Source organism: Nymphalis io, chromosome 26 (assembly GCF_905147045.1).
Source record: "Nymphalis io chromosome 26, ilAglIoxx1.1, whole genome shotgun sequence".
NCBI lineage: Eukaryota > Metazoa > Arthropoda > Insecta > Lepidoptera > Nymphalidae > Nymphalis > Nymphalis io.
Window position 1 is genome coordinate 7128487 of NC_065913.1, and position 13593 is coordinate 7142079.

General features: G+C 32.1%; 2 protein-coding genes across 2 annotated transcripts in view; both read left to right on the forward strand.

Annotated features, from left to right (window-relative positions):
- LOC126778554 (uncharacterized) overlaps positions 1-13593 on the forward strand; it is a 165439-nt gene that overhangs the window by 88877 nt on the left and 62969 nt on the right. The window lies entirely within an intron of this gene.
- The window catches only part of LOC126778548 (GTP cyclohydrolase 1), a 43496-nt gene continuing 39973 nt past the window's right edge, over positions 10071-13593 (forward strand). Inside the window, exon 1 of the mRNA XM_050502214.1 lies at positions 10071-10434. Within this exon, the coding sequence (XP_050358171.1) occupies positions 10356-10434 (79 nt within the window). The 5' untranslated portion in view covers positions 10071-10355. The remainder of the gene's footprint in view (positions 10435-13593) is intronic.

Consider the following 13593-nt stretch of genomic DNA (forward strand, 5'->3'; position numbering starts at 1 on the left):
TTTAACTTTACTTCCATAGTGAATATAAAAACTTTCAACGAATCTATATTGAATACCATAGATTATATTTTAGATCTGGATCAATGACGTCGTCCTTTGAAAGGCAAAGTTATTTATTTGTCTTTACTGTCTAGCTGAAATGGTCCAGTAGATAGAATGCGTGAATCATAACCGATCATCGTGGGTACAAACCCGGGCAAGCACAACTGAATTTTCATGTGCATAATTTGTGTTTACAAATCATCTCTGTGAAAGAAAACATCGTGTGGTATATTCCACCAACCCGCATTGGAGCAGCGTTGTGGAATAAGCTTCAAACCTTCTCCTCAAAAAAGGAGAGGAGACCTTAGCCCAGCTGTGGGACATTCACAGGCTTTTATTTACTGCTCTTGTGGTCGGAATAGACTATGGTATAATAATGTAGAATGTAATCATTGTATGGTCTTCCTGGCTTAGGGTGCCAGGGTATCTTGGAATGCATGCAAAATGTGTTTTAATTAATATTCATTACTTCTAAGAATCACGCAGCATAGACCTAAATACCTATCGACCTTAATTTTTTTTTCACGATGAAAATTGCATTTTACTTTTAAAACACAATAGTGATTGCGGTTTTCCTTAAAATCTTAGCATTCAGAGAATATTCTCGGAAATGTAATAAGTCACTCGCAATCGACTGGGTTTTTATTTTAAGTGACAATTCGTTTCGAAGATTTAGGATAGGCCTTTTTGTATATTGTCTAGGTATTTATTCGCACGAAAGTTTCCATGCTTATGTAGAGATTTATCTTGTTACAGCTTAAAATGGCATTACGTTGAGAGTTAGGAAAACTTACAATACAATATAAATTGTATTTGTCATTCGTTATTCGTTGACTTTCATGCATTACAATCCGTAACAGCCTGTGAATGTCCCACTGCTGGGCTAAAGGCCTCCTCTCCTCTTTTTGAGGAGAAGGTTTGGAGCTTATTCCACCACGCTGCTCCAATGCGGGTTGGTAGAATTCACATGTGGCAGAACTTCAGTGAAATTAGACACATGCAGGTTTCCTCACGATGTTTTCCTTCACCGTAAAGCACGAGATGAATTATAATCACAAATTAAGCACATGAAAATTCAGTGGTGCTTGCCCGGGTTTGAACCCACGATCATCGGTTAACATTCACGCGTTCTTACCACAGGGCCATCTCGGCTTTTTTACATGCATTACAATGATTTTTTTTTTCTGGGACATTCCTTGGACATTACTATAGAAACCAGACAACTGATATACTACGTATATTACTTTTCTTTTGTAAATACATACTTATATAGATAATTACACCCAGACTCAGCACAAACAAACATGTTCATGCACACAAATGTCTGTCCTGGGTGGAAATCGAACCCTTCGGCGTGAAAGGTAAGTATCAACCAACCACGCCAACTGGCTCGTCATAATGTGCCTGAAACGCTGGTCATAGTCAGATTAACGAACTTGCCTATAATGTGCACCTTTTACGTCACCTGATATTACCTACTACGTCTACTAACGACTTAAGTTTAAGCCAAATCTATTAATTTGACTTTGATTAAATTCAAAAACTCGAGATAAATATCGAGATTTGTTTTAAACAAATATAGCAGTAAGTTTTTACCGTACCGTACCGTTTTTATTTTGTTGGGTACCTGGTTGGGTAAATATTAGGTGCCTAAATGATAATTATCGTGGACGCAATTACATGCTTTGATAACAATTCGGCAAATGATAAACTTAAAGCAATTTTACATAACAATTTTATTACCTAATCAGAGTATAAATACCTATAAAGGGGTATATCTGTTCGTTTGTTTTTTATCGATTTTGACGTCGCATGACAATAGGAACTGCTCACCCAAAAATCCAACACAACCCGATCAAGGATCCCAGAACACATCCGAAGCGTTGCTTTGCGTTCATAAAATGGTCCAGAATTTCCACTTAGATCCATCATGCGCAGATTTAACTAAGATGTTATGTCCCTTGTGCCTGTGGTTACGCTGTCTCGCTCACCCTTTGAACCGGAAAACAATAATAGTAAATATTGTTGTTTGGCGGTAGAATATGTGACGAGTGGGTACCTACCCAGACGGGCTTGCACAAGGCCCTACCACCAAATTGTACAGTGTACTTCGATTTAATATGTATAAGGGACAATGGTCGTTATAGGAGACGAGTCCTGAAGCAGAAAATTCAGCCGCAACAGACTGGATGCGCAAAATGGAAAACTGGAAGCTTTGTCGCACCTTGGAAAAGGCTGTGGTTTAAGATTGGCTGATAATTATGATAAGAGAATCCTAGCTTCAATGTAATGTAAGTAATGTTAGCTTGTAAATGTCCCACTGCTGGGATAAGGCTTCATCTCCTTTTTACGAAGTTTTTGTTAGTGGATGTACAAGGGGCAGATTTTCGTCCAAAATGTGTCGGTTTCCTCTCGATGTTTTCCTTCACCACTGAGCACCCAATGAATTATAAGCACACATTTAATACATGAAATTTCAATGGTGTTTGTCTGAGATGGAACCCGTAATCGGTTCATAAGCATGTAACTGAACCACCTATGCTCTTGCTGCTTGATGAAACCAATACATGAAAACAAAAATATAATTTAAAGATTTATTTTATTTTTCACACATATAATTGGAATAAAATTATTAGGAAACTTGCAAGTTGCTTATTTTTTTTCTAACAAATAGATCTAGTTTAACTTAATTAATTAATTAATCTAGATATTTGACGTACGCTTCGCCTATCCTTATTTAATGTTGGCATAGTTCTTATATTCTAACACTTTAAAGAGGTAACAGTCTGGCGTCCATCGCCGAATATTAAGTTAAACAACCCTAGATACCGAATTTATGTAGTCGGCTAAGCCATGCCATAGCGTTGAACGTAAGTTGACAATCATAGACTAGAAAATATATATACTTAAGAATGTAATGGTGTTGTTAAATATATAAAATATAAATGAAATTCAAGAGGTTCACATGAAAAGTCCCGAGAAAGAATGAAATATTACAAATACTAAATAAGATAAGCTAAATTTATTTGAAATGTCTCAATCTTTGCACTTACATTTGCATTGCCGAATGCAAGGCAAATTGTCAATATATCAAAGATATGCTCGTTAAGATATCCACTATTGTCTAAAGACATTTAACACCCACTATTATTCAAATACAAAAAAGCCTGTTTAGTATGAGTTTAATCAAGTTTTATTTATATTAATTCCCATACCTAAATCCTGGAAGAAAGATATAGAGTTACACCTATTTTTTAATACTCAATTATTTTATAATATAATTCAAATAACATCTGAAATTGTTATATATTTTTTAATTTATATAACCTTTATCTTTATCATACTATTTACATTCGGGTTTTCCTGACGTGAATATTCCAATTGTCATGATCGGTTAAATACTGCAACGCCATCTATTGTCGAGTTGCAACGAAGTACCAACCTTCTTTACGAAGAAATATATATTTGAGCCATCTAGTTATCGGTAAAACAGTGAGTCTATTATTCTAGATTCAAATTTTAAAACTGGAGAGTTATAAGTGCTTTCAAAAACTTCTAATCCGAATTGAATTATTCATTTTGCGTTCAAAAATCTGTTTATTAAGAATGTTTATAGGCTATATAACTTACGCTACGATCTCTAAGAAATGGAACAATCATTATAAACGACAAATCAATTTGGCAGCTATTCATCACAAGAAATTGTCGTGTATAATTTGCAAAACGGATTTAACGCGGGTAGAACCGCAAACCACAACTAGTATAAAATAAAATGATAAATAAGAAAAAAATAATGGCAACTAATCCGATTACGATGATCCGTTCGAATTTTTTTATAAAAGACTGACAATATAATGTGTTTTATCAAAATGAAAATATGTATGTGTACTTACTTTGAGTTAAATTCTGTTTAATATATTTTTTAATTTTTTTTTAAATTTAAACTCAAATTGCGTTTATTATTATGCTTTTTTATATATTAATATAATTACTTTATGCTAAATGCCATTTTTTGGATGTTTGTTTTTTTAATTCGTTTCGCTCCGTTAATTTCCGAACTTGTTATATATTATATACATTTAGTATATCTTTTAATTACATCTACTGTTATTCTTATAGTGTACTATAATAATTTTACGTCTTTGTATTGACAGAAAATACTTACATTACTATATTAAACATTAATTTCTTAATCTAAGCCCGCACTGGAGCAGCGTGGTGAAATAAGCTCCAAACCTTCTCCTCAAAAAGGGAGGGGAGGCCTTTAGCCCAGCAGTGGGACATTCACAGGCTGTTACGGTTACGGTTCTTAATCTTATATAATATGAATTATGATTATCATGCATTGTTACAATTATATTGTATCTAAATTGATATAACTAATAATAATATGCATTCCAAAAATAATTAAAGTAAATATTAAATAAATTCAAATAGGTATTGTTTTTTTGATTGAAGTGATACGATTTAGATTTGTAATAATTTAAATAATCGACATCGAATTATATTAAAGTATGCACGTTGGAATATCCCCTCGAATTAACCATAATACTCTACAATAAAGTCTAAAGTTCCATATTGTTTCAGCAAATTCCTTTGATCGAATCCTCCCATCTAATTCTATGACGTTTCTTCGTCGTTTAACCATCAGGACGGGTACATTGTGTTTTCTTTTAACTATTAATCTCATATAATCTACCAAGTTGTATATAATAATCTTTTCCGCCATACCTTTGACGTATTACTTAAGTCTTCCCTCTTATATTTATTAGTTTAATTTTGTAACCGTAACTTGATGATTAGAATTTGTCCATTTTATTTTTATAGACTCTAAGTGCCTTTCCATTTGTTATTAAGGTTGTAGATTTGTAATCCGTAGGTTAGACTTGGTAGTATGCATAACTTAATGTAATAATTTATTGTCTTCCAAAGATATGTGTGGGTTCTTCGTCACTTCTTTAAGGAGCCAAAATCTTCCGTCCTACGTCTCCGGTAAAATAATGTGTCCTAAATATGACTGTCGGTCTTATTCTATTGGATTTTATTCTATTGGAATTTTGTAATATTCCAGATACTCTCTGAAGTTCTTTTTCCAATATGTTATATATATTCTTGTACATTTTCATGATAGTTCATAGCCGAGACTGAGTTTCAGTGTTACCAGTAAGTTTTCTGAAATGGTAAGTCAGATCTGGTTTGGCTGAATTTCTCTTTCTTTCTCTTTTTCTTCAGGTTGTTTAGCTAAATTCCTCATATCATTCGATGATTTGTATTGAAGTTGATTTTTTTATTGTGTTTACATCTTTGACAAATCGGGGTTTATTAGAAATGAATATAATCGCAGTATTAATGTGGCATTTTAAAAAAGAAGATCAACATCGCTTAAGCTTTGTGTATTTCCAATGTGATAGAAAATGTATCCGTACTGCTAGATTTGATCACTCATTATTCTGGCTTCACTTAAACTAATTATATCCCGATATATACAATATAAGGCGTATTTTAACTCCTGTAGAGATTCATCTGTTCTTCAAGTATCAGGGTTGGTTGGTTGAGGATTTACATGTAATAACTCAAATTTCTTCCATTTCTTATATTATAACATATTTTTTCTAAAAAAAATTCGCTTTTTAAGCAGCAAGCCCAAAGTTAACTTTTTTCGTTTATGGTTAACCGATTCCTATAATTCATGTTCTTTTGATGTATTTTTTGTCTCGGAAACATAGATCTGTATCTTACATATAATAGAAATATAGTTTAAGTTGCAGTTTTGTGTAGTGTGTTGCCAGAGGCAATATATTTTTAGTTTTGCCAGTCACACACCAATGCTGCTGTGTTACAGGCAGATATGACGATCCTTTTCTTTTTTTTATATTCATTTCGTTTCACTACAACTTTATCGTTTTTTATGTAGACGTAATTTCCCATTTCTCTCTGTTGCTGGACCTCCTTTTGCAATTCTTTGCGTTTTTCCAACGTTTCTCTGGTGAAATCTTCGGTGATATATATCGACTCTGGCAATTTGTGTTTATTTTTTAGTATCTCCAATTTCTTGTTGTACGTCGTGAGAGTGATTACTATTGGTCTTATTTTCCCCTCTGTACGTTTACTAATTCTATACATCCTGCTTATATCGTAAGTATCGATTAAAACATCAATTTTTTGAAAAAAATCCGCAACATTTTTAAATAATTGGGTATAATTACCATCCGGTTCTTGGAATCCATGTATTATGACGTTATTCTTTTTGATTGCAATTTCAAGAGTATTTACTTTTCTGTTTAGTTTCTCTATTTCTGCTTTAAGGTTTTTATTTTCTTCTATTAATGGCTTAATCTTATCATCTATGCTCATTACAGCATTTTGTGTTTTATCAGTTATTAAAGTAGTTTGTTTTTCCATATCTACTTTAATCATAGCATAGAGCATTGATATTGATATTTCTTCAGACATTGTAATGTTTAAAGTTATTATTGCGATGCAATAACAAAACGCTTGGATAATGCTTGAATGGGAACGTAATGTTTATCTGTTATGTTGGCAGCACTGTAGGTATGCCATTGATTTTAATTTTATATGACAACATTCAGTCCTTCCGTGGTGTTGTCAGTTTTGTTCGTGGTTTTTAGGTTGGTATTTGACTGATGATTATTGATTTTATGCTTACTTTAGTTATTTTCGCTGCTTTTCGTTGCAGTCTTAACGTAAAACGCTGTGGTTTTGATTTAACTTTTCTTGTAATATCTTTTATTTTTGTATTTTTCGCAATTAGATAGTTTTAGTTTCGTTTGGATAAGTATAATATTATTTATTTTAGAGCGCACTGACAAACGTCCTCAATAGAACACCGGAACCGGAAACATATTTATTATATAAGCACTAAGTAATGAACGGTCAGTGTTGCTAGGTATCTTATTTTTTTTATTTCTATTAAGGCCTGGGTGACACTTATTGTACTTTATCGTAATATTTAATCTTTTAGTTTGTTTTAAATTTGTTATTATAGTTACTTACTTACTTAAGTATATCAATGTAGCCTGTTTTCATTAAATAATGAAAATTATTTGATTAATAAAAATGTTATTTTTACAACACATTTATTAATCGCACTTACTATGTAATTTTATGTACGTTTTGTTTTTTTTTAAATTTTAGCGATTGTGTATCGTTTATTATCGGTGTATATCGGTTATATCGAAACTGCTTTTATCTTTGCATTTTAAATATTTTGCTTTGTGTCAACAAATTGAATGTTTCCCTACAATATAAATAAATAAAGATAATATATCAAAGACCTTTATTCAACTGACAACACTAAAGTAGCCAGTTTCAACTCGATGCCGATAGATACCATCACTATCTTTAGTTTTGTTTTTCATGTTGGTCAAACGTATAGTTAGCTTCTTGCGGTTGGCAATAAATCTGATGCCAAAAGAAATAAAAGTATAGTAATATCTAATGTATGGTAATCCCGTCTCTTAATAACCTACTCATTATTTACTATGTGATAATAGAAAACTGTAAAGGACGCCAAATACACTGAAATATCAATAACGTTAATAATAATATATATATAACATTAAAACCCTTTTCTAAACATTAAGGAACTTGATATGTGGGTACGTAAATATATAATAATGTCCTCCAGACCGATTTCGGTCACGGTGGCCAAGCTCAAGAGAGATTAGCCAACTACGCAGGAGATATTATAGTGCACAAGTGTGTGCGTAAACACAGGTGCACTCTCTATTCCCTAACTCTCATAATCCGATTGGACGGCAATCCGACATGACCGGAAAGAGTTCAGACGCAGGACCAACGGCTTTACGTGCTTTCCGAGGCAAAGGAGTGTCCACACTTCCAATTTCCAGATTCCGGGCTGCTACTGAGAATTTTCTGACAGAAAAGCCCAATAAATTTTTATTGGCCCGACCTGGGAATTGAACCCAGGACCTCCGCGTCTGCGGCCTTACATCAAGCCACTAGACCAAGGAGGCAATCACTTAAATATATATTATTATAAAAAATATATTTATATTATGAAATAATAGTCACATATATGTAATGTACATGAAATAGATAGTATTATCAATTTTTTTTCTAAATAACAAATTTTTACTTCCTATAAAAAATATTTGACACTATTTATGATTAGCGATAACCCTTAGAATAATTAACTGTTAGTACTTATCATTACATAATAATCGTTAAATTTATATTTCAAAAAATCATTAAGAGTAAGTAACATTAGTGTTCTATTATAATAATTTGAGCCTTTAACTTGTTTTATATTACCAAAATTACATGAGCATTCAACTGAGATTTTATTATTTTAGTAATAAGAAACGATACCAAGACTGCAGAAGGATAGTTAAACGAGTATATTTGTTTGTAGCATCGCATATCAAAAACGTTTTTTTGTTTTTCTACTTGTTGTTGATGTTAGCAATAGTATCATGTGATGTCAAGAATGCACCGAAACATGGTAACCCTGACCTGCTGCTGCCGGATAATTTGAAATCAGCAAAATACCCAACTCCTCACCAACTTACAACTTCGTGTTTAAACTCATTGGAGTGCTCTCCAATAATATATTACATTTTATCAGCTTATCGCTGTCCACTGCTGGACGAAAGCCTCCCACATAGAACGCCAACCATCCCGATCTTATTAATTAATTTAATCCATAGGTTATAGATATGTGTATGTATTTATTTAGACCCAGTTTTGAGTTGTTTAAATTTTATATTTAAGTTTTATATCGTTAGAGAAGGTATTGGTAGCTTTTTTCTTTTTCTATGTTAATATGTAATAATAATGTTGGGTTAAAAGGAAATATGTATTTATATTATTAATAACATTAATAATGCCGAGATGGCCCTGTGGTAAGAACGCGTGAATCTTAACCGATGATCGTGGGTTCAAACCCGGGCAAGCACCACTGAATTTTCATGTGCTTAATTTGTGATTATAATTCATCTCGTGCTTTACGGTGAAGGAAAACATCGTGATGAAACCTGCATGTGTCTAATTTCACTGAAATTCTGCCACATGTGAATTCTACCAACCCGCATTGGAGCAGCGTGGTGGAATAAGCTCCAAACCTTCTCCTCAAAAAGAGGAGAGGAGGCCTTTAGCCCAGCAGTGGGACATTCACAGGCTGTTACGGTTACGGTAATAATGCCGATGAAACTTACACTAACATATATTATTAATAAATTATAAATTACAAAAATCACAAAAGGAAAGAGAAAATGAATATTTAAAAAAAAAACTAATTAAATTTGTCAACAAATTATTGTTGTGATCGTGATTATTTTAACTTAAATGTACATAATATATAAAATTAATTACTACTAGGATCGCATGGTTATATTTTTGTTCAACATTCTCAGTGTACCTATCAAACAAATTTGTTCACTTGTCATTGAAGGGATTTCACTGAGATTTATTTAAGCAATATGAAATATTAGAGGCCCACTAAAGTTATCCATTAATTTCTACGCACTGCATTTCGGCACTGCACCATTCCAATTTTAACTCAATCTAGCGACTTATTCGAAGTTTGTATTTATTTAATTATTATATATATGTACTTATTTATTTATTTTCATACTTCAGTATATGAAACAAACAACTTCTTAAAGACGGATATTATGAATTTTTGTTGTTGTTTAAATGGAATTAAAATCACAAATTATGATTTTGATGTTAAATATCCTATAATATAGTCGTAAAAAATGATTCGGCAATAAATCACGGCCTGAACTAGTGTTATAGTTCAAAAATTATAAACTATTTTTATCTCATGTTTAGAAACACAAACATGACGCAACAATTAACATTTTTTCCAACGTATATATCTTCTAATTACGGTGACAATTATGACATATTAGAAAAATATTCAATCATTTTTTTTTTTCATATAACAATAATATTACACAATATTAAACAACAAAAATTATACAGCTTACGCTTTTGTATAAATAAACGAAAATTCTCTATACGTGCCATTTTTCTGTCGACCGCAGACATAAGCACTATATTTTAAGACACACCGCGTGGTAACAATCGCTAGATATACAGCCTAACAATTACGCATAATCTCTTAATGCTGTCCTTATTGTGTATATTTTTAAATAAATTTTTATCGCGATCGCCTTGACCGTAACATAAGCGAACAGGTTTCCCGCTCCAATTACCGGTACCATTGCCACTCGGTTGTAATTTGCACTGTCAAAGTGACGTTGGAAAGCGCGCGAAACACTCACAACCCGCGCGTTCGACTTTTGAATTTAACGTAAAAAGTGATAATGAAGGAGCTTGTAGCGAACGAGTGCAAAGAAAATGGATCCATGATCGTAGCCAAAAATGGGAAGAAAATTGAAAACAGTGAGTTTAATTTTTAAAATTTAATTTCTGACTTATAGTTTAAGTACATGATATTAAGTTTATTAATTGATTACATCGTCATGTTTATCGTATACATATCGAACATTTATCGACAAATATAACATATGTAATTTACAAAAATATTTATATTATTAAATATTATAAATAAAACAATATTAATTTGATTAAAAATTAAAAAGAAGTTGTTATAAGCTTAAAAGAACTATAAAACACATATCTTCGTCTGCTTTCTTATGTAATAGATACAAAATATATAAATATCTATACAGAGTTTTAATTGGATTTAACAGAAAGTAAGGATTTTTTCTAAAATGCAAGGCGAATTAATATTTATGATATTCACGTAAAATACAATGAATCTATACAAACATTGTCTGGCTTTAAGCAACTTGAAATCTTAGACCCATAAAACTGTATAGCTTCTGAAAGAAGGATAAAAGCACAAGATAATTGACACGTTTATTTATTTATCACAAAAGTCTTATTTCGTCTCACACAAAGACTTGCATGTTCTTAAATAGACCAATTATTTAGGAACATATTTATTTTGGCTAACATTTCCTTTCACACAAAAATGTATTAGAAAAAATAAGTAACGTGTAACCTTGAAACGACCTCGGGTTGGATTCAAGCTTTTTATCAAGCAGTATTCCGATATGGGCCGAAGGGCCGGTATCGCAGGCAAAATAATTTGACATTTTTAATTTGGCAGATGATTGACAATTAGCACAATGCCAAGGTTATGTCTGGTTATATTATAAATGAGAAGGCGAGTCAATATGTGTTACCTTCTCCGAACTAAAGTGCTGAATTTATCGTAATGAAATTTTTAATAGAGATAAACCGCGACATAGACAACGGTAAAGGCAGGAATTACGGATTTTGAAGGATTTATTTTACAATGCAGAGTCTCGGAAAATACCTTTAGTTACATTATAAAACAATTAATGATTTTATTGAAGTATGACAATTGTTTTGCGTAAAAACCTATTGAATTCAAGGTTATATAAATATTAATAACCATTAGGTGTAATAAAAATGCAATATTGTCTTTTCTTGTAGTTTTTATCAAAGAATTGATCTTTTGTTTAATAATTCCTTCATTCATTTTATTCAGATTATGTCTTCGACGATTTTCATTAAAAAAAATAACTGAGGCCAGAAAGTTAAACTATAAGCTATGATGATTATGTCCCGATTATTCTCAATGGACACTATACCTGTGATATATATATACTTATAATATAGTTCATAAGTGAGTGCGCAAACACAGGCGCACTCTTTTTTCTCACTCTCATAGTCCAATAGAATGGAAATCCAACACGACTAGAAAAATAGTTTGACTTACTATCCGAGGCACGAAATTGTTACTGCCAACAATTTAACTCCGACAAATTCTTAAGAGAAAAAGTGGCCGTCACTAACCCGACCCGGGATTCGAAGCTGGAACATCGGAATCTGCCTTATAAGCTAGCAATGTCAACAAAGTATATTTTAAAAAAAAACGGAAAATTACCATGTTCACAGTGTAGAACTCTTCGCTACCGTTCCTAATAATATTACAATATAAATTGCACCATATTTTTTAACGTAGCAGTCAGTCCCTTTCTGGGATATTTTTTTCTAAAGAACTGTGCTATTTATTTTTTATTTTATTAAAACTGTATTTTCCCGGGGGTTTTTTATTGTAGCTACAAAAACCTACGTATACTGGCTTTTCCTTTACATATTTATATAGTTACACGTCATATGTTTATGTATTTATAATTTTAATATTACAACTATGATTGTTAGGCCTAATTTTAGGGTTTTTTACCTCTCTGGTCGCATCATCCACTGACCAATACTGACCAATACCTGCCGCTAAACATTAACACTTCGTGTAACTGTATTCTTGTTTTGACGGTGAGTTCGCTTGATCACCACAAAGGGCATAATATCTTAGCTAGTGGTGTTGCAAGGAATTGTTTATTGTGCTAATGGCTATTGGTGCACTTCCACCAATAGCCCATTCACGTATCCCTTTAAATAAATACTAGTTTTCGCCCGCGGCTGCAACCGCGTTTTATGGAGAGGGGGCAAGTATTGGGTATAAAAAGTAGCCTTCGTTCCTCCTTGAAGTACAAGCACTCTTCATACAAAATTTCATCATATTCTGTTCTCTGGTTTAGCAGTGAAGGCGAAACAGACTGACACAGTTACTTGCTCATGTATTATATTAGTATAAACTTGCAGAACTCGTTGGCTGGCTTCGCCTGCATTATTAGCTTTGTGATGATCCTTCAAAATCTACCATTTTAACATATATAATGCCTAAATTTGACCCAAGAGCTGGCACTTATCTAGCCCAAAGGCTGAGTCTAGCGGTGCAGAGAGGCAATAGTGCCAGCGTCTTGGGTACAATGCCACAGGACAATCTTTTAAACGGCGTCTTTTTGCTTTAAATTTGTAATGTGTACTTTTCTTTTTATTTTAATTTTGTATTTTATAAAAATGTCCGTATATATAAATGCTTAAATATATAATATAGATTATATAAATAAACGTGATATAAAATTATTCCGTACCAATTGAACATAACAGACGTAATCTAAAATAAAAAACGGTTGTTTTGAATTTGGTAACTCGCAAATAGACATATTAACATTACTGTTATCGTGAAATAAAGTATTACATATAAAAAAAATGTACACAATCTAATGATATTTTTTTGTCTCGTTTGAAAACTGTGCGAATGATTCAATATTAAGGAACAGTTGCGTAATGTGAATTGAAGTGTTTTTTTTCACGTTATAATATTATATCTTGATTTATATGGTTTTGAAAATATTCTAGGAATAATAATAAAAAATCTTTTTTGAGATATTTTTAACCTACCTAAAATGAAGGAGGTTCTCAATTCGATGAAATTATTTTTTATGTAATATTATTTATAAGTCCTTCTTTTAAAAGTATATACTTCTTCGATTGCTCTCATTTCTATCCAAATCCAATTCCAATAATGCGATTCATAAAGAATTATCTCCTCAAATATTAAAGGCATTTAGCGAGATGACCCAATGGTTACAACACGAGAATCAGATTCTACGATTGCGACTAAAAAGTTTTTCGGACCATTTTTCCACTTCTTCTAACTTA